This window comes from Ammospiza caudacuta, chromosome 9, assembly GCF_027887145.1.
Source record: "Ammospiza caudacuta isolate bAmmCau1 chromosome 9, bAmmCau1.pri, whole genome shotgun sequence".
Lineage (NCBI taxonomy): Eukaryota > Metazoa > Chordata > Aves > Passeriformes > Passerellidae > Ammospiza > Ammospiza caudacuta.
Window position 1 is genome coordinate 33,366,797 of NC_080601.1, and position 23,908 is coordinate 33,390,704.

At 40.9% G+C, this 23,908-nt stretch overlaps 1 protein-coding gene and 1 non-coding gene across 2 annotated transcripts in view; both read right to left on the reverse strand.

Annotated features, from left to right (window-relative positions):
• Positions 1-22,831, reverse strand: part of EIF3A (eukaryotic translation initiation factor 3 subunit A) — a 29,042-nt gene extending 6,211 nt beyond the window's left edge. The window contains exons 1-18 of the mRNA XM_058810944.1: positions 22,719-22,831; positions 18,972-19,162; positions 18,632-18,768; positions 16,639-16,802; positions 15,411-15,610; positions 14,687-14,895; positions 14,037-14,208; positions 12,979-13,083; positions 12,127-12,225; positions 11,331-11,447; positions 10,768-10,953; positions 8,311-8,658; positions 7,968-8,072; positions 6,115-6,228; positions 5,723-5,845; positions 4,843-4,996; positions 3,736-3,920; positions 1,956-2,044 (exon numbers count right to left, since the gene is read on the reverse strand). Coding sequence (XP_058666927.1) covers positions 1,956-2,044; positions 3,736-3,920; positions 4,843-4,996; positions 5,723-5,845; positions 6,115-6,228; positions 7,968-8,072; positions 8,311-8,658; positions 10,768-10,953; positions 11,331-11,447; positions 12,127-12,225; positions 12,979-13,083; positions 14,037-14,208; positions 14,687-14,895; positions 15,411-15,610; positions 16,639-16,802; positions 18,632-18,768; positions 18,972-19,162; positions 22,719-22,767 — 2,747 coding nt within the window. The 5' untranslated portion in view covers positions 22,768-22,831. The remainder of the gene's footprint in view (positions 1-1,955; positions 2,045-3,735; positions 3,921-4,842; positions 4,997-5,722; positions 5,846-6,114; positions 6,229-7,967; positions 8,073-8,310; positions 8,659-10,767; positions 10,954-11,330; positions 11,448-12,126; positions 12,226-12,978; positions 13,084-14,036; positions 14,209-14,686; positions 14,896-15,410; positions 15,611-16,638; positions 16,803-18,631; positions 18,769-18,971; positions 19,163-22,718) is intronic.
• Positions 11,642-11,774, reverse strand: LOC131561647 (small nucleolar RNA SNORA19). The gene has a single exon (XR_009275095.1). It is a non-coding gene; the product is annotated as a small nucleolar RNA SNORA19 (small nucleolar RNA).
• Positions 22,832-23,908: the final 1,077 nt, after the last annotated feature.

The window sequence follows — 23,908 nt, forward strand, 5'->3', positions numbered from 1 at the left end:
AAATTAATTTATTTCAGGAAATTAACCTTCCTCAGAAATAAAAGAAAAAAAAAAACCAAAAAACCAAGAAGTAGAACATCACAGAAATGTACTGGTACCTGCTTCTTGGCAGGAGAAGAGAAACTGCACTGGGGTTGAATCTCAGGGATTTAAAAAAAATAAAACCCAAATCAAAACACAACAGAAAGAACACCCCAAGGTTTAGAAATCCACTATGCTACTAAAATGTAAACAAAAAACTAGCAATGACTTGCTACAAAACAGCAGATGTAGGACTTGAAGAGGTGAGAACAAAGAGACAACAGTTTGTGACAACTCAAGAGTCTTGAGAATTTTGAGGAATAGCAAGCAGTGCATTTCCTGGGTTTGGAAGAATAAGGGAGAATGCAATTATCATTGATCTGTGAGGTAAAAACCAAGACATGGAGATTGTTAATTTCCATTTAGACTCAAATTGGATAATCTTCCCCTTTGAAAAATCCGGTTATTTTACCATAAAAGACACGTGGAAGAATGGTTATAATGTTTATCAGATGAACAAGTATTTAATTCATTCAGATACTGTCTCAGTGTCTTAGGATTTTAAAATCTAATTTTAAACTATTACTTTTAAACTACCTCTGCTCTAATCCATCTCTTGGAAAGCTGAATGAGAAATGACTAAGACAAGCTGCATCACTCTGTGTGGAAAAAACCAAATCTATGGAAGCATACAAATAAAATTAAACACTTCACAAAATCACAGAATGGTTTGGGTTGGAAGAGACCTTGAAGATCATCTCATTTCACCCCCTGCCATGGGCAGGGACACCTTCCACTGTCCCAGGTTGCTCCAAGCCCTGTCCAACCTGGCCTGGAACATTTCCAAGGATGGGGCACCACAGCTTATGCAATATATTTGTAGTGAAAGGCTTCACCCAGCAGTTTCATCCAATTGTTAGATTCTGCAGTTCATGACAAAGTGGATCACTACCAAGAATGGCAACACAGCTTTTAAGGAAAGATGGAATTCCATTTTGTTTATAGAGATCATGCCCTTCTAAAACATTATAAGAAATTACTAGAGAGAGAAAGAGTCAATAAACTTGCTTCCACTGGAGTCAGAGCAAGCAGTAATGGATTTAAATTGCTGTACTGGAAATTAGGGTTAGACATTTACAAAAACCTATCTACCTGCAAGGCTAATTAAACAATAAAACATACTGCCAATTGGAATCAGCAGTGTTATCTCCATCAGCACAGGCTTTTAAGAACAACTAGATGTGCACCATCAGAAATATTTTTAGCTACAGTTCATCCTGATGTGAAGCAGAAAAACAGACAAATGTTAAAAATCTTGTTTTCTACAACTGTATAAACAGTTTTCATTATTAGTGAACATATCCACAATAAATGGTAACAAGTGTGGATTTTTTTAATATTTTTGAAGTTCAAAGTACATTCATAATATTCTTCCTTCAGAAATCTATCCCTCCCTGTTCAATACAGCTCTTCAGAACTTAGTTTAATTTATGGCATGTGTTTTTTCTGCTCTGGGAGTTGCACAGTTACTATCAATTTTCTAAATGGAAAATCTCAGAATTTCATCATCCAGGAACACTGTACTTGCTTGTCATTCTTCTCCATTCTGTATTTACAGAACTGACACCAATGTTTGAGTGGGAGAGAAGTTGTTAATTTAAAAAGGAATCCAAGGAAGCAAATTGTTTATCACACACAGAAGGTGTCTGCTTGCCTTCACATATCTAAGCCACATAAAACAGGAATGTTATCTGAGCATGGTTCCAAGATAAAACCTCTCTCTCATTCCAAGATCCTTACAAAGCAACTTTTTAATAGAAGGTAACTTTCAGAGATGCAGAGGCATGAGATATGACTCAGTTAATGCAGCTTTAGCACCAAAATGGAAACTTCTATTGATCCAATGTAACTGGGGCTTGGTAAGCCCTGATTACCTCTCCACTGGTGCTCGACGCCATTCAGATTCCGGCTCCCCTCCTCTTCTCCAAGAGCTTTCTGACTCCCTGTCACCCCAACGAGATTCCTGCATGCCAAGAGAAATTATGAACATTCTCTTTGAATGTGTAAAACTAAGATTTTCAACATATAATTCACTCTTGAGCATGTTATGTCATAAAAACTCACTTGCCACACTGCAGAACACAGAACTATTACGAGTTTTGAGTAACTAAAGTGTGGCTTGAACTGACTTTATTGTTTCTGCTGTAGTTCAAACAAACATGGTTCCCCTTGTGCCACACACTTCACAGGCAGGGAAGGATGTATGCAAATACACTAAAAAGTTTATGAGAAGTGTATGAACAATTGAACAACAGCTACAGTCAGCCACAGCCACTACCTGTTGACACAAAAGAGATATTTTAACAGTTAAACTTTTCCTGGGCCTTTATACAACAGGAATGAACCTAAGTAATTATTTGCTTTTGTGCTTTCTGATCTCATCAGGAAATGTAACTGAATACACTGAAAGCTCTCTGTAGCAAGAACAATTTTGTTCCCACTACTCAGTGCACAGAAGAGATGAGGTATTAGTGATTCCCACAGGTTGCAAGGCAGACCAATAATCAATCTGTATTTTTTAAAAATAAAGTGTCTCTCTCCATTGCCAGACAAATCATTTAAATGGATTTTTATGCCTTAATTCCGGAACTAGTTATCCAAACCATCCTAAATACCTGATTTCACATAATCACACAACCTCTTTATAAGAAGGGTATTCCAGTTTTAAACCCCTCTTTGAAAAGTGCTTTTATTTGTCAATACAGCTTAACCAAGATCTTGTATATCCACTACTTTGTCTCCTTAAATTCTTTTGAAATTACTCCAAAAACCAACAGTGAGCAAAGAATCCCAAAACTGCAAATGGAATTTCTGGAGTGGTACAGGGATCTCTCTCAGAACCTGAGGCAGCTTTTCCATGTAATCAAGTACCCAAGACCTCTTATGTGAAAAATACCCATCATGATTATTTACTTGACAGACTGTCAAAACAATTTATACAAGCTGATAACTTATCTTCATAGTGTTCCTCAATGAAATATGTATTAAACAAAGAGAAAGGCTGTGGGGGATGAAATTTAAAACTAGTTCTCTTGAAAGGTAAGTTCTAAAAAAGTGGGAGTGTAGAAGGCTTATGGTACTTAGCTGCATTCTTTTAAACCATTAAACATTTCCAAATAATTTTGTTGTTTTATTTCTTGTTGGGTTGGGTAACACATTCTCCCAACCAAAGTTATATTTGTAAAGAGAAAGTTGCACACACATCTTGGGTTTATGTTATTGCATATTTCTTATAAAATACAAAACTATGCTTTTATGTTTAATCTGGAGGGAATTTTCCTTCAATATCCACTTGAATTTCTGACTTTTGCATGAGTTGCTGCACTTGCTTCCAACAGTTTTCCTTCTTTTTGCATTAAAGAAAATTTTGTCCAATATTCATTTTAGTCTTTATTAATTTAGTTTTCAAACAGCTTGGATATCTTAGTTTCAAAGTAATTTATTTTACTTTATTGCTAAACTAGAGATTCCAGATCCTGATGGTGAGCTGAAACTAAGTGACAGTAATTTAACTATTAAATTAGCCACTCACATTATAACTTAATAAATAAATAAATAAACTAACCTATGACTTTGCAATGCTGACACCTTATTTCAAATAAACTACTGAAGAAGGAGCAGTCAGAAAGAAACAAACCTGCAGGAATTACCCACCTTCCTTGAGAATGGGTCATCCAGCCCTCTCCTCTCCTCCTCTCGGCGGCGCTCTCTCTCCTCGATCTCCATTTCTCTCTGCCGTTTTTTCTTCTCCAGCTCCTCCAGCTTCTTGACCCTCTCCTGGTACTCCCGCTGCTCCTGCTCGCGCTTCTCGCGCTCGATGCGCTCCTTCTCCTCGCGCTCTGCACAGTTGGAGACACACAGAGAACTTGTTACCCACACAAATTCCGTTGCTTTGCTGTATCCACAGAGGGGCTCCACAACACAATCTCTCCCCTTGGACTCTATAAAAAATAAACACTTAAAAATAGAAGCATTTTGTGTGATGTGTTTAGCTAACCACAGAACCTGTTTTCTGCAAGTCGTCTAACTCAAAAGCAATAGGAAAAGATACATCCATTAATGAGACATCTTGAACAACTAACAAGAAAGAAGTTCCAATACATGTATGTTAATTCAATGTACATACTCTAACTGTAGCAACCAAGATATCAGCAACTACCTCAAACATAGCAGAGAATCCCTCCTTTAGAAAAAGTCAAACAAAAAAAATCAGCTAAGAGTGTCAGAAATTTGATATTCATGGCCACTTCTGGTTTTGTTTGTTTTTTTAAATACTGCGTTGTGATGAGCTCTGAAGCATAAAATCTTCAACCTCCAACTGACAAATAGGGCAGAAATTCATCCTGCAGTTTGCCAATCACATCTTCTCCTCTAAAGTCCTGAAACAGGCTGTTAGGGCTATCAGACACAACAATTCACAAAGGTTGTGAGTCGTTCACAATTTTGGAGCTCTTGATCTGACACCAATGTTCTTGTCTCTTTAAGATGTGCACAAACAAGTGGCCAGAACTCCAACTATAGGCTAAAATCAAAGACTCGTTTTTTCATTAGCCTCCCTTACTTTATCTCCTCCTTCACTCACGTCTAGGAGCTACAAAGCTTTACCTTCCTGTCTATGCTGCACAGGTAAGCAAGGAAGGTGCAACAACTGGAAGTTGGAAAGACTTTCTCCAAACTCATGAAACAGGAAAACCAGACACTAGCTGTGTTACAAAATGGGAAGGTTCAAGGATGCAAAGGATGAAGGATTCTCAATGCCACCTTTAAGCAGCTGCTCCTCCCGTAGCCTTTGCTCCTCCTCCTCCTTCTCCCTGTAGTAAGTGATGCGTCTCTCCTCTTTGCGCTGCTTCTTGCGTTCCTCCAGACGGTTCCGCCGCTCCTCTGCCAACCGCTCCTGGAACTGCTTCAGTTTATCCTGAAATGCCAACAAACACCTCAGAACACCACACTGTAATGTCTGAGAGCTAGGCAGTTACACAATTGGTAAATAAAGCTACACAGAAACTCAGAACAACTGCAACGTTAATTTTGTTCCATTGAAAAATGAGCTGTTTGGCATGCCAAACTCTTCTGTAGTTGATTTTGTATAAAAGAATATACTCTAGCATAGAAGAAAGACACAAACAAATCATCATGTACGGTATTAGTCCTGCTTTTTCAGAAAGGAATTGCCTAAATAATAATTTATCTGTACCCAAAACACATTACCCAAAATTTTCCCTATTATTGCAAAGAATCATATGCAGTTACTAATTTATATTAACATAACACCTCTTCTGCTTTTTTTTTGGTAAAGCCAGTTTTTACTGTCACATAGCCAAATACTCAAAGCTATAAACAGGCAGATACAGCTGCCTGCCTATATGACACCCAGTGATCCCTTACTAATACGTGTAATGAAATAAACAATTCACCCCTCTTTTATTTTTCATACTAGCTATGCCAGAAACTGCCAAAAACTTTGAATGATACTACCTAGGAACAGGTACAAGGAATTCAATTTAAAAGACAAAGCAGAAAAGAAGCAATTCCACAGTTCTGAACCATTTTAAATACTAATTTGTTTCTAGTTTGATGAAGAATCAGTTTTAGCTCCTCACTTTAGGGGTGTACTTTGTTAGTAATGCCACATCTCATGTACCTCATAAACTGTTCGTCGTGATGCCTTAAGCCTGGCTTCAAATAAATCTCTATCCTCCAACATCCTGGAGAGTCTGCTCTTGTGCTCAAGGGCTTTCTCACGCTCCAGCTGCAGGGTGGTGATCTGAAAACAGAAAATACACAAAGTATAACTTCACTATACATTTGGATTCAATCTACCCCAGCCACTAGAAGGTGAAATTTTCTCTTCCTCATTCAAAGCAAAGACAGAAGAAATTGCTGTCCACTAAAACAGTGAAATCACAAAGCTAACAATTTGTGAATTTGTGTAAAGACTTCAATCTTTATTTTTTGGAAAAAGAAAACAGTGCAAATACCACTATTTTTCATGCATTGCTAATGCACTTTATCAACTGAACAAAAAATTCTTACCCTTTCTTCTTCCTGTTGCTCCCACAGCTCCATATCATGCACTCTTTGTTCCTCATAGGCAGTCTTTATTAATGGAATTTCTTCCAAGCGCTTCGCTCTCTCAAAGTAGTCAATCTGAATAAAAACAACACATCTTTAGTGTGAGATAATGCACACATAAACCCCTGATTTCTGGAGACTTCTCCAATATAGCTGATATGTTATGGCAAAATAGCAAAAACCACACTGGACCATCTAAGGTCAGCCTAACCAAAAACCTGCCTCTACCACTGCAACTAAGTGTACTCCCAGGCAAGGATGCAGGAAGGGAGACAGGCACATCAAATTCTCTCTCAGCATCATCCATTTTCAGCTCCCAGCATTTCCTGTGTTAAAAGTATTTTTATATTTTAAACAGTGGGTTTCCTCTCTTGTCCTGAGCTCAAAGCTTTTCATATACAACAATGTACTTTGGAAAGAACTCCTGCATGCCTGTGGCTCACAGCATGAAGATCAAACTTCTACCTACAAACAGCTCTGAACACAGCTCCTGCTGGCTTCATTTGATGCTTCTCACTCCACTACCTGTTGCAGGCAGTGCAAGAACAATTGCTCCCACCAGCAGCTCTTACAACAGGTACTCTTACAGACTGGCACCACATCCTCTCTCTAGAAATCTGACAGAGGGGAACTATTTTACACAGACAATATCCCCACAAAAGTTAATCTGCATCATTGATAATTCTTGTTGGCCTACTGACAAACTTTCAGTTCAGCCACATCCTTTTAAACAAAGAGACCAGAACTGCAGACAGCGCTCAAAATGCAGAGGCACCAAGTTCTCACTGCTGGCAAAGAATGTTAAGTTTGAAGTCCATCGTTTAATATGCAAAGCCAAAGGGAGAGGGATTCTTTCCCCAGCTTTCCCTCTATGAAGTTTTTTAATCTATCTAACCAGAACATAATTCAAAGACTTCCTTTTGTCACACTACTAAGTTGGGGTTTTTTGTGAAGAGCTTTGGAAAAAGCTTTTTTTTGAAATCAAACTTAGTTGCACCCATCAGATCAGCCTTGCTCATGTTTGCCTTGACAGCTTCAGAGAACTCTAAGAGGAAGCCCTTGCTAACATTCCTTTCATAGAAGCTGTGCTGACTTTCCCAGGTAGATCACATTCACTCAGGTGACTACTAATTCTACTGGTAATGTATTTTCTGCTCCTCTGTCCAGTGTAAGCAACAGCTCTACAGGCCTGCAGTGTCCAAGATCCTCACTGGAACCTTTTTAACTAACCTGCCACTTTCTACTTGCCATTTTTCTTTAAACCAGTTTTAAGTGACCCAAGTCACCAACTGTACCACAGAACCCCTGTTTCATTCCTGAATAGAGCAGGAAGCCCTGGCTGAGTTTCACCTTGCCCAGGTGATGAGTTTCTATTTATTACTACACATTTCTCACACTTTTATAGCTACCCACGTTTCAGACAGATCCTTTTCTGCCATCTAGGAGGGCTCTAGCAGTGGAGTTTCCTCTCTTTCAGTGAGGACTAACATCATTAATTTTGTTTCTCTGTCATGGGCTCCCCTTCTCTGAACATTTAACCTGTTTTGAACATTTTTTAATTACAAGTCTTCCCAACTAAGACTCAGTTCACATCCAGTTTAAGGATCCTTGTTCAAATTAACTCCATTAATCAGAACAGTAAATTTTGCACCAAAATCAGAGACCCAATTGGTATATAACACATTTACCTTTCTTGAGTTTCAAACATTTCCAACACCAGTATTATATATGTGTGTGTATGCACATATATGTATCAACACAGATCACATTCACTAAAAAACTGTATGGACATTTTTACCCTTCCTACTTTGTACCTTTTTCTCCTGATTCTTCAGTCGTTCCTGAAGTTCCTTCTTTTCTTTTTCCAGCTGTTCCACTTGTTTAGCCATAATAAAGTCAGGATCCAATTCTTCAAGATCCTACAACCAGGTAAAGTTATCAATACAAAAAGGAGACAAAACTCCCACAAAAGGTGGTCTTTATTCCCTCAAGTAAAAATGATCCTATCCAAACCCAGAACTAAAGTTTACTTAATTGTCTCATTTTTAGGAGAGACTGTAAGACTAGTTGCAGTACAAACCTATGAAACTCAGGTAGCCCAGCAATGTAACACTGAAATAACAAAATAACTCCCCACTGCAACAATAAATCCCCTACCTCAATATCAATATCTTTAAACGCTTTGGCTCCCAGTTCAGTCTTCTTAATCTGCTCCAAGCGCTCCCGAACAGTTTTCTTTTTGATCTGCTCATGCTCCTGCAGGATCCTCTCCTTCTCCCTCTCCTTTGCCTCCTGGCGCAGCCTCTCCTCCTCAGCTTTCCTCACTTTCTGCAGTTCTGCTTCCCTTTGTTCCAGCTCCTCCTTTTCTCTCTGGATGTTCAAACTTTCCAGGCGCTCCTTTCTCTCCTCTATGGTCTGACGGCGTGCGAGGATACGCTGGTGCTCCTTCCTGGAGTTCTTCAGGAAGGCAGTGACTGCCAGCTGATGCTGCTCTTCCTTCTCTTGCTGGATTGAAATTGAGAATAAGACAATGATGTAAACAGTCCTTCTTTGAAAAGGCAGTAAGCAAAGCAAGTGCTTCTCAAGGAAAAACACTAAGTTAATTCTATTCTCCCAACTTGCCAACTGAATGGAAGTACAGCTGTGGTGGCAAATCTAAGCAATCACTCATCCAAGTGGCATCCCAGGCAGTGCCAACTGCCCAGAACCATGTGTACATGGAGAAAGTTGTCTGTAAAACACAATATTCTGCAACATGGTTTGGGTATCACAATTTGGCATTTTCTGTCCAAAAATACTGTACACCCAGATGTTATTGATATTGAAATCTCTGACTGGAATGGGTGTGTGGGCCAATATTGTTTGTCTCTATGTTTACAAACATATCACCACATGTACTGTATTTCACCAAAGTTATTCTTTTCAATTTTGTTATTTTCCAAACACACCAATAGAAGAAAAATGTATCCTAATTAACACAAAACACTATCAGTGAGATGATTAAAAAGCAAGTCAATGACTTAAACATTATATTTAAAAGCATTTTCATTACCTTATAAAAACCACTAGGCTACTAGACACTAGAACACAGACTGCTGTATAAGCAGCCTTCCCACCCCCAGCACTGCCCAGAGCACCCCACATTCATGCTGTACACACAAGGAGGTGTCACTGTGCCAGCTCAGGGAGCTGCCCATTTCCATGAATCCAGCCAAGCATTCAGCCCAAATCAGCTCCCACACTCCCCCAGCCATGCTACTCCTGAAATGTGAGCACACACGGGGTATTTTTAGTAACCTGTCACTTCTAGGGCACTCAGCAAAAACACTGAAACATCCATACTTTGCTGCAGATTTGCACACATTCAAAGCTAATTGGAGGGGCCAGAAACACCAAAGTAAAAAGCTTTAGACAAATTTAATGGCTTTGTGAATTATTAGAAATGTGACAAATTAAAAGCTTTTAAGCAACTGACAAAAATGGAAGGTTTTGACCTGAATAGTGAAGGAAAAAAAGGATATCAACTTGTTCTGTAGCTTCTCTAACATCACAGATTGATATTAACCTTGATACTGTTCTCCAATTTTACAAGTGTAATGACCACTAATGAGTTAAATGAGGAGGACTTATGTTTAATTCAGCTACTAACTGTACTTACATGTCAAGTCCAAGACTAATTGCCATTTCTATCCACAAATGTATAGTTAAAGCATGTTTTTTCTTTCAAAATAAAAATCTAATACCCATCACAAATCAAATATTTTTAAGGGAAAACCTGTATAAAAATATTTTTATCTTAAACACTATAAAATCACTAATGTATGTTCAAGCTAACATAATAAAGTGAGCATTGGGTGCCATGATACAGTTCTATGTTCTGCATTTAGATTTTAAGAATATCACTTAGTATTTCAATCTGTAGAGAATCTAACATAGACATGCTGCTATAAGCCTTTTTTTCCCTATGGAACAAATATCTAATTTGAAATCTTTCATAAACCTGAAACAAATGAAAAAATTACTGCTCTAGTAAAAGAAGTGAAGGTTTAATTTGCCACGACCAAAGCGTGTTGGAAATCTGAGACTGATTTACACCTTGCTGCTACAGAGCACTGGAAAACCTGAAATGTGAGTCTGACCTTGAAGCCAAGAGCCCCAGGGAGGAGGAAAAGAAGTGACAAAGACAGGTCAGCTCTTGAGCTGTGGGATGTTTGGTTCTATAAAGCTGCATTCCAGGTTTTTCACAACAACAGTTTCTCCAGGAAGAATAAATGAAGCAGGCTCTTGGATTTCCAAAAATGTATGCAAAACTTTAAACAAATCCTAGTTCTGTAGGCTCACATATTATCAGTTATTATTTGTTATATCCTAAACCAGGTATTTTCAAGACTGGAAATTTTAAACTCAGGCCTCTTGTGTACATTTTGTCATATTTTGATTATGACCAGAAACAACTAGCTGAGTGCTTTTAAGAATGACTTCTTTAAAAGCACAAAAAAACTGATTAGCACTAAGCGGAAAAAAAGGAAAGTAAAATGTATGTCTAATCTGAGAAAACACATTCATTGAAATATAAGCTTTGTCAACACTCTCCTAAGACTTTAAACGACTTACCATTAAGTGAGGAGGCTTAATGACTGCAAGAGCCTTAGCCAGAGCTGAGGACATGGCAGTCAGCTGGTTTCTGATCTGCTCAGAAGGCATGCTCTGCAGCTGAGGGCCCAGGGGAGCATCCTCTCTAGTACAGTAATTCAAATCTGAACCAAAACTCAGTGTCCGGGTTGTGTGATCAAGGCGAACCTTTGCAAAAATAGAAAAACAGGAAGAGAAAGGATTGTTTTTTATTGAACAATTTCTCTGTTGTTCTGCTTATGATCTCCACGAGTCAACAGAAGCTCTAAGCAGAAATAACTTTAAAAAAATGTTGCTATACCACTCAAATTAGTAGGAGAAAAAGAGCAATGTCAATGAAGGTTTATTTCTATGGTTTAGAAAAAAAAAACCCAAACAACAGAACCAAAATCATTGGAAGAGGCTGAACTTTCAATGATTCAATGAAGTTAGCACTGAAAGCCAAATCACTCTTGTCTCTTCCTCCACATTGTCAAGCAGTTCCTTTTTATCACATGCAATACACATGACCCCAGACACGACACAAAGTCTTTCACAGCCCTCACCTGTAGGTCACAATGCCTGGCTGCATCCACGATACAGCGCTCCAGCTGGAAGGCATCCACAAAGGGAACCAGGGTGCACAGCCGAGCAAACTCAATGCTTTGATAAATCTGGGCCACCTGAATGTGAACAGAAACATCAGTATTTTTCCTCAATAATAAGAAATCACAAGTAAAAGTTGTTGTACAGGCCTTAAAGTTAACTCGCTAAATTGTCAACAAATGAATGTATACACACGAACGTAGTTGCAAATACTGTTTGAGGATTCTGTTTCTGTACTGTATTCAGATTAAACCCCATTCCTGAATGGCTGCTTTGTATGAAGGAGACTGGCAGCAGTAACTACATCCAGCTATGCTGCTAATTAGCCTTCAACTATTTCTTTAGCACACCAGAAATAACACTGCTCATCACTGGTAACGAAAGCAGGTCAATGAAATGTGCATTTTATAAAAAAAACCTTAAGATACAAATGCAATTTAAAAAAAAAGAAACTAAAAACCAAAGTGAAAGACTTCCCTCCCTGACATTACTCCAAAGAGAAGTAATGAAGAAAATCTAGAGAGGATTACTACACCACTGTACCCCACTATCAAGTATAGCTACTATAGCTGTATTTAAATTATGCACAAACTGAAGATATGGGTTATATATCATAAAAATGTGTTTGAAAGTCAAACAGTCTTCTATTTGAAAGAAAGAAAAATTATTTCGGCATTAAAGTTTCCAACCTAATCTTCCTCCAAAGCAAATTCTAACTTATGTATACTTAGGAACATACACTATCTTTACTCATACCTGCTGCAGAAGGCGAAGGATGGTGTTGTTTTGCAGGTGAGGAATGTACAGCTGCAGCTCAGGCTCCTTCTCAGCTTGGTCCTTCACCCAGTTCAGAACCTATCAAAAGCCTGAAAAGTTACTCTATCTGCATTGACCTGTACAAACTTCACCATTAAAGTTACATTTCTGGTTTACACTCTTAAAACAAGAGCACTTCTGTCCAGATCCTTTTTACTGAAGTGCATCCTTTGATCAGAACACTTACAGTTACAAAGGAGAGCTGACAGTTTTTGTATGAAGGCGACTGACAGTACTGGCAACATTTACCACACTGCTAATTTACCTTCAAGTTCTTTTTAGCACCTCAAATATCTTTGTTCCCACTATCAAAGAAAAAGAACATGATGTGCTTCATCAGCTGCAGAATTTACACTAATCTAATCAACAGCTCTCACATTATTCTACCTCCCAACACTCTACCTTTTAATAGTAAAACCAGTCATTGGTTCATCTTTCCACTTAGCATACAACCCACTTGCCAGCATGTGCCCACGTGTGCACACAGTATTCTTATTTTGCACCTTTAAACAAAATTAACTCAGTATCATCTCCACCAACAAAACCTTCTGACACATTCCCAAAACTCTGCACTTTTATGGAGCCCTCTGAATAGCACCCAAAAGACCTGAGTGAATTTTCATTCTATTTCAGTGACCTGTGCACATGTCATGGTGATGGAACTTCACCAAATAAGGCTACTACTGAAAAATCAGGCAACAGCTGGTTGATATTTACCACAAATCAATATTGAAAAAACAGACTATTAGTCAAGACCAATTACTACACACAAAAGAGCTACAAAAACCTTACCTTGCTGACACGGGCACTCAACTTGAGGGGGTGAAAGTCTACTTCAAGCCAATTGTAAAGTTCTTTCACTTCTGGGACAACATATTGCACTACATTGAACCTGACCTACAGTCAACAAAAAAATTCCAAAGATCTCAATATAAATACAGTATTAACCAATAGTTAATGCTTTAAGAATTTCATATTCAACAAGTTAAACAGGAAACAGATGTGGTTTTTAATAAAGGAAACTAGGTATTTTTCATGACATTCTTAACTGCAGTGACAGTAATTCTACACTACATCAATTAAATGTAGTTAAAAATGGAAAAGTGGACAAAAAACAAACAATCTAAACAGACTAGAGTACCATCCTCAGCCATTTCTAAGACACAAGCCTACTACACAAACATAGGCCCACATCCAAACTAAAACCACACATCCCTGTTCATTATTAAATTTCTGAAGCCTTAAATTGTGGGTTTGAGGCAGACTGAAGAGTACTGCAAAAAGAATTAATTCAAATTGTAAAATGAGCTTTGAACCTAAATTTTAGATATGAGTGTGAATAACTGCAAGAAATTCAAACATTCTCTGAAAATACCCATTACTTAATGTCTAATTTGTTCATGAACGTTAGGGGAGGTCTGAGGATAGATAAATCTAACATCCCTTCAAATTAAACACATGGAAGTTTTCATAATCACTTAGATCCATATGGTCCAACATTTGACATCTGGCCTGTGCTTATCCAAAACACATTTAAAACAGAAAAATAAGCACTTGGTTCAGTTAATTACACACTTCAGAGTTGGAAAAAAACCCCAAAGTTCTAGATTCTAACATGTCTCAGACCCCCCAGTGTTTCAAATCAGTATTTGTAGTTTGGGTGACATAAAAGACTGTAAGTGTTCATTATCACTGCCATTTCCAAACACTCCTTGTGAGTCTGCAATTAAGTTCCAATTACCTACACAGCTGTTTTAGCTATTAAGTTTCCATCCCACAGCTAAGCAGAGTGCTCTAGCAGGAGCAGGACTCAGCATTGAGGAGCTGCTGAGCTGACCCCCAGCACCCACCATGTCATTGATGAGGCTGGCCCGGGTAGGGGGCGCCTGCAGCCCCAGCAGCGTGGCCAGGCGCCGCTGCTTCTCCACGATGATCCCGTCCATGTCCAGGAGACGAGCAATATCAGTTCTCTCTGGGGTTATGGGAATGGACAGAGTGGCCAAAAGGACTCGAGTGGACATCCTGGTGACAAAGCAGAAGTGCAAAAAGAATGCTTACTAATTCCTGTTCATGGATGTAGCAGTTCAAGAGAGGAATGGGGAGCATCCATGATGCAAAACTGTGTAAAAACACCAGAAATAACAGAGCACACACCAACTATAGCATGAGAAGAAACAGTGAAATCTTGTGAGGAAAATACCACCACTCAAAAGAGAAAAAGAAAACAAACCACCAGATATTTATTGACTTGCATATCTCCTCAGTAAAGAGAAGGAAGCTTAACTAAGGTGATGCTAATGTTGACAATACTTACACTGCAGCTTTGTAAAACATCCTCCTTGCTCTAGATTTCTTTTGAGGCAATTAGTACTGGCCAATTTAGGCAGAGCTGCTCATAGCCATACATGTCATCTGCTTCTTTTGGGGTACAATTTAGTTTATTTTTGAACCTAGGGGGTTAAAAGCAGATTCTAAGATCACAGCAAGCATCTTTCCCCACCTCTGCATCTCCTCTTGTGTGAGATTCTTCCGCATTTCCCTCGATAAGTGATAAAGGCGGTGAAGGGTGGATGCGTGAAAAAGAGCATTTCCTGATTTCCAGAAGACAGTTGAGACTTTGTGGTAGTAATTTGCCATCAGCTGTGGTTTGGGTGGCTTCTTTGACAATGCAAACAGTCCATGAATATCTTCCACTGCTTTGAAAGCTTCCTAGAAAACCCCAAAACAACCAAATACACCATTGTTAGGAAGTTTTTTGCAACATCCCAAAAATGGAAAAAATACAAATCTATTAAAGGTTATAAGACTATAAAATATTTAATACTACTGAAAGCTGTGATCTTCAATCACAACTTTTAAATCTGAAAGTTTTGTCAGCTATATGAAATTACATCCTTCTTAATAAATTATTTGGACATATTCACTTTAACTATCTGCTTAGAAGTTGGTATTTTTGAAAACTTGTTTCATTCCGATTTTCAAGCTACAAACCAAGGTGGGTGGGGAGCCAAACAAAAAATCTCTCAAAGTTCTACCATCAAAGCTTGGTTTGAAATGCTGTGCAGGAACACCAGACTAAGCATTCAATATTCTAGATATTAAAATTTTATTCTTTAGCTCTTATCCTCTCTTCACCTTGCTGCATGTACCATGAGACAAGAACAGCTTGGAGAAAATTCTGGAAAGGCTGCAGACCAAGCGTGATGGGGAGCCCTGGTGCATACCTGCCACAGCTCCATGCTGATAGCACTGTCCAGCTGCACCAGCCTGGTCTCCAGGTGCATGGACTGGCTGTCAGGGTTGTTGAGGTTGATGGCTGTGCTTTGGTTGTGGTGCCGCTGGATCTGCCCCAGGTGCATGCGCAGGTTATCGCAGAGCTTGCGGAACTCCGCTTTCCGCGTGTACTGCAGGCAGAACTTGAAAGCTGCAAAAAGGAATGATGGAAATGGAAAATGTTCACTAATGGTGACTTCACGGTACTTCTAAATGGGATTTAAGTATGTAAATCAGTACACTTAAAAAATCTTCATTTGCAGTCAAAAGACATCTCAAACATGATACAATCTGTCACACATAATGAGTAAGTGACAATGCAGCACATTTTCATCTTGACCTCAAAAGATGAAGATGTTTCCACATAATTAAGATTAAAGAGCAAAGGGAATACTTTAAGTCTCTTTAAAAATGTTCTAATTTATGTAGCGATTCCAGCTTTTAGTCTGAACTAAGAGCACACAAAATCCTGTGAATGGCATGAATTCAGGTTTTGGCTTTATAAAATGTGGGGCAAAAATTCTCAAGGCATCTAAAGATGGTAAAGTCAAACGAAGCTTTCAAATGACTGGATATTACACAGACTAAAACCCTGTCATTAATCCCATAGTTCTCAAACACCAGTCCTTGTTCTGGTTTCCAGAGATAAGCACAACACAAGTGCAGGAAAGAGGCCAAGAAGAGAGTATGGACTGTAGAGGGGGATCAAGACCACCCAAAACCCTGGAAGCCCTCCAACCCATTTCCACAAAGGTCCAGAAGAACAGATGGAGCATGAGAACGGATCTGCATAACAAGTGAGAAACTCATCTATAAAAAGGTCAAGCCCAGGTGTGTGTACACCCCAGGACACCCCCATCAGTTGGATCAACACTGAGGACTGGTGACTTCTCTCTTTTACCCTCCCATTCTTTCTCTCTAACCCTCTTCTTTAATTCAACCCTCTCTTGTTCCACCCTATCCCTTTACCCAGAACCCATTATGGGGGTTATACTGGGACTAACACACCAATTTTCATGCCAAGCATGTCATTCACTACTAAACTCTGTAAGCTTTCGAGGACCCTCTGATTCTTGTTGTTCCTTTTGACCACATGCATCTACAAATCTTGATGTTCCCCTCCCCTTAAGGGGGACACACCACATCATTACAGTTCAAGTTTCCAACTTTTGCACCTACCTTGCTGTGCAATGTCATGGTACAGGCGTTCTACTCGAGAATTATTTCGGAGAAGATCCAAACACTGTCTATAGGATTCCCACAGAAATTTAACCCAGGGTGTCAAAAGCAGGCGGTCAGTACGATCCTGAGTGTCCTCTCCACTTACAGCACTCAAAAGAACACTTCAGTCAGGGCAGTGGGGTAAGGAAAGAGAAAAAAGAGAAGTGGGTTATTCTCTACAATTCTTTCTCATCAATTTTTCTTACCAGGTTCTAAGACGAGTCTGGACAAATTGGAACAGCTGATTGCTGCTGAATGGTCTATTGCTTATTTTCAAACTGGTCCCTCAGATGGCTCCCTTTTCCTTTAAAGGATGCAGATAAGTATTTCAAAGTTTTAAGTTTCAAACTTTTGCCACTGCCTATATGACTGACATGTCCAAGCTCCAGAGGTAAGACATCAGAAACTTGTATCCTTCAAAGGAAACTAAGTCCAGGATTTTCACCTTCCCTTTCCTAGCAGGGAGCTGTGTCCTGTACCTCTGTCAGAGGCAAGTATCAGTGCCAATGCAAACACTTTAGTACTTGCTGACACTTCCCTTTTAGTCACCAGCACTGCTGCCAGAGTTCACTCCATGTTGACATGTGACACAAATGCTGTGGTATCATCTGCACACATCAGAAACCAGAATACTCACACTAGCATTTCAAATCCTTTACAAATTCTGACATGAAAAAGATGATTAAATACACCAGAAGTAAGACACAATAATCTTGCATTTAGAACTTCATTCCCTCCTCACAGGAATATAAGACAGGGGAAAGCATTCCAAAGACACTGAGACCAATTCAGTGCTATGTCCCACACGATCCCTTTCTGCTAAACAATCCACTCAACATATTAAACTCACAAAAAAACATCTTCCCTAAGCCTATATTTTGAAAATTCTTTTTGAACTGTTTTTAATATAAAGTCTTAACTCTTGTATCTTTTCTACTACACCATTTGCAGTTTTAATTTGCATCCTTGGGTACTACATACACTATTAAACACGACACATCACCAGTGCTTTCTCTAAAAGATCAAGAGGTGAATCCAGCAAAACAGCATGAGAAGTCTAGAAAACGGGACCTAAAAAACACTAAGGAAACTGTGCTTGTTTAGAGGAGAAGTGTGATTGAAAAGATCCATTCTCTAGTCCTCTGTTACAGAAAGGAGAACAAGGAAAAGAGAGGTCAGTCAATCTTCACTGTTTAACTATTATTGGATTCCTCTGTAACAATTTCAGGCACTGAAATAACATGAATGGCACTGCCCCCTATTGAAGACACATCTGCCACCTCCTCTTTTTTGCAACCAACTTCTACTAGAGAGTTTTGCTCTTAACATGTAAAAACAGAGCAGGTTTTTATGAGTATTACTTGACTACTACAACTCTATTCCTACATAAGACAAATATTCAGTAATTTCTTCCAATTTTTTATTATTTCTATCACCATTCTATGTTCTCATTACCTATCCTATTAATTCTCTCTTGACTGTACGTATCATGTTCTTTCTTCTATTATCTCATCACTTAACCAAGCAAATATAAAGTAACATTTCCTTTTGTTTGTATGTGCACAATGTCAGAAGAAATGAAGGCTATCACACATAAGAATTACATTGGTCTGATATAATTAACAGCATTTCTACATCAACTAGTAATGATCAGTTTACCATAATAAACTCTCCAAAACCACTAGAGATGCAAATCTGAGCAGACACTGGAAAGTGGTGACCCAACTCCCAGAACCACTCCCACTGCACCTAGATTTTCTACTCCTTACTGCTTGCTTTCTTTACTCCGGATTTCTTCCAACATAAAATTTCTGCTTTTATCCCTACCTTTAAAACCTCTAGAACACCACTAGTATTCCATTTCAAGTCTACCACATTTATATCTCAACACTGTGAATGAAATTAGGGATACTTTCTGTGAATTGCTACATTTTAAAGACAGGCTGCTCACCTTTCTGGAGTCTGAATGTTATCCAAGTCTTCTATGTCCAGCACCATCTGCTGGGATTCTTCCTTAGCTGCTTCTGTTTTTTCTTCAGCTAATTTTAAATAGGCTCGAACAACATCCTCCAAGGATTTGATGTTAACCTACACCAAAGGCAAAAAAAATGGGAAGATGTTTCCACCCACAATAGGCAACATATCTTTTAAAATGTAACTGCTACAAACCCAGGAACATCTAAAAGGCAGGTTAATCCTAATTCAGGACAAATCAGTTACTTTTAGATTATATCAGCTGAGAGATACCACACTTGCTATAAATACATACCATAAAAATTCAAAAGCCATACCTGCTGGCAAATATTCTTGTACTGGTACAATCCCTCTTTTGCCAGGTGACTCTTGCGCAGATCCACGCAGAGCTCCAGGTACTTCAGCATAATCGGCTCGTGGATTTTCTGCCATGTTCGGTGTTTCTTACTTTTCATAACATCATAGAGAACATCGAGGGCAGGCTGCTTTTTGCCAACCTCAAGAAATTCTGAAAGTAAAATCCCAGTTAGCAAAAACTTGCACACCAGAAGATGCATTTTTTTTATGCTTAACACAGGAAACACTCAGTATTTCATTAACTCTACCCAGGTGCATTGATGGTTTGATTTAGTTGGCCAGACCAAAAACACTGGCAACTCAGTGCCAGTCATTCAATGACATAACTGGCAAACAAATGTTGACCAGGAAATTTACATGGGAATTTCAGGATAGCAGAGCTGTCTCTCCATCCATCCAGGCATGACTGAGCACTTCATACACATGAATGTGTATGAATGCACACATCCAGTTTTAACCATCCTGGTTTCATCAAGGACAAGGAATACCCACCAGGAGGCTTGTGGGTACAGCACCTACCATGGGCATTTAACAAGGTACAAAACATACCACAAATGTGACTGAATGTACTGCTCTCAGGTGAGGGAGGGAGGGAGGAAGAAACTTCTTCAGCAAAGTTGTTCATTTGTTGTTTTTAACTCCTGAGTGGTTTAGCACTTCAGTTTACAGAAGTTACATCAAAAGCTGCTGCAGTTCAGTTGAAAGGTCAGATACTTTTTAGATCAGCCTTGCTGCTGAAACCAGTGCCCCATTTACTCATCCCTAAGCAGCTGCTGTTATTAACAGGAGCTCTCAGCATCACAGCAACTCCCACCTCTGACATCCCACACATTCTGCCTTGCACAAAACACAGCAAAGCACCCACTGGAAACACTGAGGCAGAGACCCACATCCACACAGACCCTGCTCTGAATGTACTCTGCACTGCAGAACAGCAGGAGAAATGAACACACAGAATAGGAAGCAAACAGGTTTAAAAGATAAGGAAGGTCAAGCACAGCCAGTGGGAAATATGCCTGTTCTTAAAGGCTGAGGGTGGAGTCAGTAGTGCCATGAAGTACCCTGGAAAGCACTCATTCCTAAAGAAATAATGGCAGAAATTATTGAAGTAGGGGCCTGCTCCAGGGGCTCAGATGTCAGACAGCTTCCAAGTTTTGGAACCTCAAATTTGAAGTTAAACATGGCAAAAGGTTTAGACTGAAAGCAGCAGAGTGGTTTTAATTTAAGGACCACAACAGCTCATATTCATGGGTCAGTTTATGTAAATACTGAGCTGGCAGAAGATGAGCAAACTCCTGTCTAGAGAAAGCACCTGATACAACTGCAGATAATCAAAGTTACGGTGCGGCAGTGCCCAGCAGTACTTTAGTCACCAGGGGAATTTTAATAAAGCTACCCTCCATCCCATAATTTACACTGCTATTCTATCTCAGAGCTGCTTTTGAGACAATTACTGTTGAGCTTTACACTTTACTTATGAAAATAAACTTGAAAGGCAAGTTTGATCCTGCAACAATACCAGGGCACTCCAAGCACAGCGCTCAGTGGTCGATAACCAACTGGACAAAGCACAAAATTAATTTATGTTGTTTTGAAACTTTTAATTAACTCTGGCCAAGCAGGTTCTTACAAGTAAGTCAAATAATTAAGGCTAATTTAAGAGACACTTCAGTAAAAGCACAAAATGAACCTGAAGAATCAAATACAGCACACAATGCCAAGCTTTGCAGTAGGAACTGTAACTTATGGAAACTCAGATCTGTAACATATGAACTGTAAAGCTGAGTCCATAAGCAGCTGTAAGAGTTACCTTCTTTTTGTACTTTTATACTTCTTAAAATGCTAACAGGTATCCAGAGTAGCAACTGAAGCTGAGTGGTCAAGAACCAGCTGATACACATCAACTCACTGCTGCTAACCCTAAATCCTGAATTAAGCTCAGTTTTCAATCTGAGAAAACATGTCACCACAAGAGGTGACAAAGATGTCAAGTGCTTTACAGTATCTCTAACAGTGAGCAGGCTGTTATATGCAACAATAAAACACTCCTTAAAGTTGCATTACATGCCTGAGTACAAAGCAATGCCAAATAACAACAATAGCTGAGGGTTTGCCTTGACCTACATTAATCAATTATAAAAACACTTTTCTTACATGTCTGTATATACTTAAAATTCTTCATGCTCTTTGCATTTCCAAACATCACCTCTGTATGTTGAAGTCGCTGAGAACATGAAGTGCTTCTAATGCTCACTTGAGCCTTATAAAACACACACTGAAACTCTGAAAACTGCACTGAATGTCCCCATTAAAAATGCCAGTTTAACATTAAACTGCTTCCTGCAACACACAATCTGCCTTAGGTACGACTTTCCACCCTTTAATATGCTTGGCTGTGGTTAGATTGAGCCCCTGCAGTTTGTAAGATGTGACACTGCTTGTCATGTTTTCCATTCAGCCCACTGAAATTCAGGATTGCCAGCATCTGTCTGGAGAACACCCCCTGCAGTTCCACTCCTTCACTTCAACACAACTTAGCTGAATTGCAGCACTATAAGAAATGTAAACTTATATTCCAGGAAAGCATCAATAATAATAATAATGAGCAGCTTAAAGTCAACATTCCAGAAATGTGACTTGCACACCAAATGCCACTTCCTCTACCCAAGCATTTGCAAATATAAATAAAATTTATATATTATGGTACGTGCATCTTTTCCAGTGAAAGGACTGATACAACACATCTTCATCCTTGAACGCTGACTGAAGCTGATTTTGTCTTTGATCATTTTATCTTTGTGGGAAAGATTTTTACAATGAATTTTTGATTAAAAATCTTGAGGATGTGCAGTACTTCCACATTTTCTTGTTACACTAAGTACTTTAATAATGCAGAGTCCCCAGACCATACAGCCTCTCCTGCTGTCATTTAAAGGCCCATAAATCATCCCTAAGTTGTGGATGTCTTTAAGTGTCATCTTTCGATTAGCCCTGTGACAATGATCAGTCTAAATGGTCTCGCTAAGGGCTTAAAATAGGATACTATAAAAAACAGAAGCGTCAAAGCCACATGTTTGGCCCGAAATGAGCCAGCTGATAAATATAACCAGTCCAGCAAGCAACGGCTACAGCGCTGAATTGTCTCCCTAGGTCGGTCTTCCAGAGGCAAACCAGCGTTACCAGCCTGTGCGGCAGCGAAGGAGTTTCACCATTTGCGTTCTCGCCGGAGTCACGCGAAGGACGGGACACAGCACACGGTGCCCACAGGGGCCTGGAATGAGCCCGCGTGTGCGCTCAGCCCGGCCGGGCAGGGCAGCGCGCTCCGGCCCGCTCATGGCCAGGCCGGCAGGCTGAGGCCGTGCCAGCCCCGGCTCCCCCTGCGCCCGGAGGCGGCCGTGGGGCCCAGGGGAGCGGAGGCGGGGCCGGGCCCGCTCCCCGCGCCCGCCGGGCCTGCCTCCCCTCCGCCATGCGGCGCGGCCGCGCCGGCCCTGCCCGGCCCTTTCCCCGCGCCGCCGCCGCACCGCCCGCTCCCTCCCGGGCAGGCGCTCCCGGGCGGCCTCCGCTCAAGCGCCGGGGGATTCCGGGTGGGCTCTCCCGGGCGGGCCCGGCCGCGGGGTCCCGAGGCGGGCGCGGCCGGGAGCCGGGGAACGGAGCGGGAGGCGACCCGGCGCTGTGTGTGTGTGTGTGTGGGCGCGGCCCGCACTGACCGTTCGCCCGCTTCAGGGCGTTCTCGGGCCGCTGGAAGTACACCGGCATGATGGCGGCGGCGGCGGCTCCTCACGGGGCGGCGGCGGCTCCGAGCTCCAGCCAGGCGGCACGCGCGGCCGGAAAGGGAGGGAACGCCAGGGGAAGGGGAGGGAAAGGGGCCCGCGCGCGCCGCCACGGCCGCGGCGGCGGAAGCGGAAACCCCGCCCGGCGCGCGCGCGGGCCGGCGCCAGGACCGGCACCGGAGCCACGGGGCGCTGGGATCGGGACCGGGAGGGGATCGTGGGGAAATCGCGGAAAAAGCGGGAGGGGGTTTGGGACCAGGACCCTGAAGGGATCGTGAGATGGGGCCATGGGGAGATCGGGCCCGTGAGGGGAGCGCGGGGCGAGCTCCACAAAGCCCTTTGTCCGAACGAGCCTTAAATCAGAGGGTTTAGCGGAGGGGCGGTCGGGTGGCGCTGGGTTCTGTGTGAGTGGTTCGCCTCTCTCGCACACTCTGTTATTAGCATTGTTGTTACTGTTCGTTTTCCTATCCTTTATCTGCTTCTAGTAAATTGTTCTTAGTCCAACCCGCGATCTTTCCCTTTTTGTTCTCCATCCTATCACAAGGGGAGGTGAGGGGGACGCGACCGAGTGGTGCATAGTCTGGGGTGTTTCAATGGGAACACTAAATTGGGGAATTTTGTTCCTAAGCCATGACAGACGTGTGTTTTAGTACAGTCTGCATTAAATAGTCATCACTAAGGTATTTATAGCGCTGAACAAGTGCTTTTCTTGTGTTCATAAAATTAGGTCTGTCGGGTGAGTATCTGAGGTCAGGATGGCAGCTGTGCCCATGTCACCGGAGCCAGTGGCTGTCCTTGCAGCCTTCTCATGGGGGCTGCTGTGCTCTCATGGGGACTGCAGGTGTCCTGCCTGGTATTTATGTCTGGGTTTGCTATTGGGCAGTCCACTCCATGTTTTTGGATCTATAAAAGCCCTCACAACAATTTTGTATCGTCTGTCTTATCTCTTCCTACTAATGTGTGTACCTGATGACTTCATGAAAATCATATGGCAAGCCGCCCTTTAGTGTGTTCTCTAGCCAGGCTGGGACAGGCCTGGCCTCTCCCACAACTTCACACATTTTTTATCAGCTTCTGATGCTCCTCTAGTTATCTCAGTTATTTCAGAAGTTTCTTCTCCTAATCAG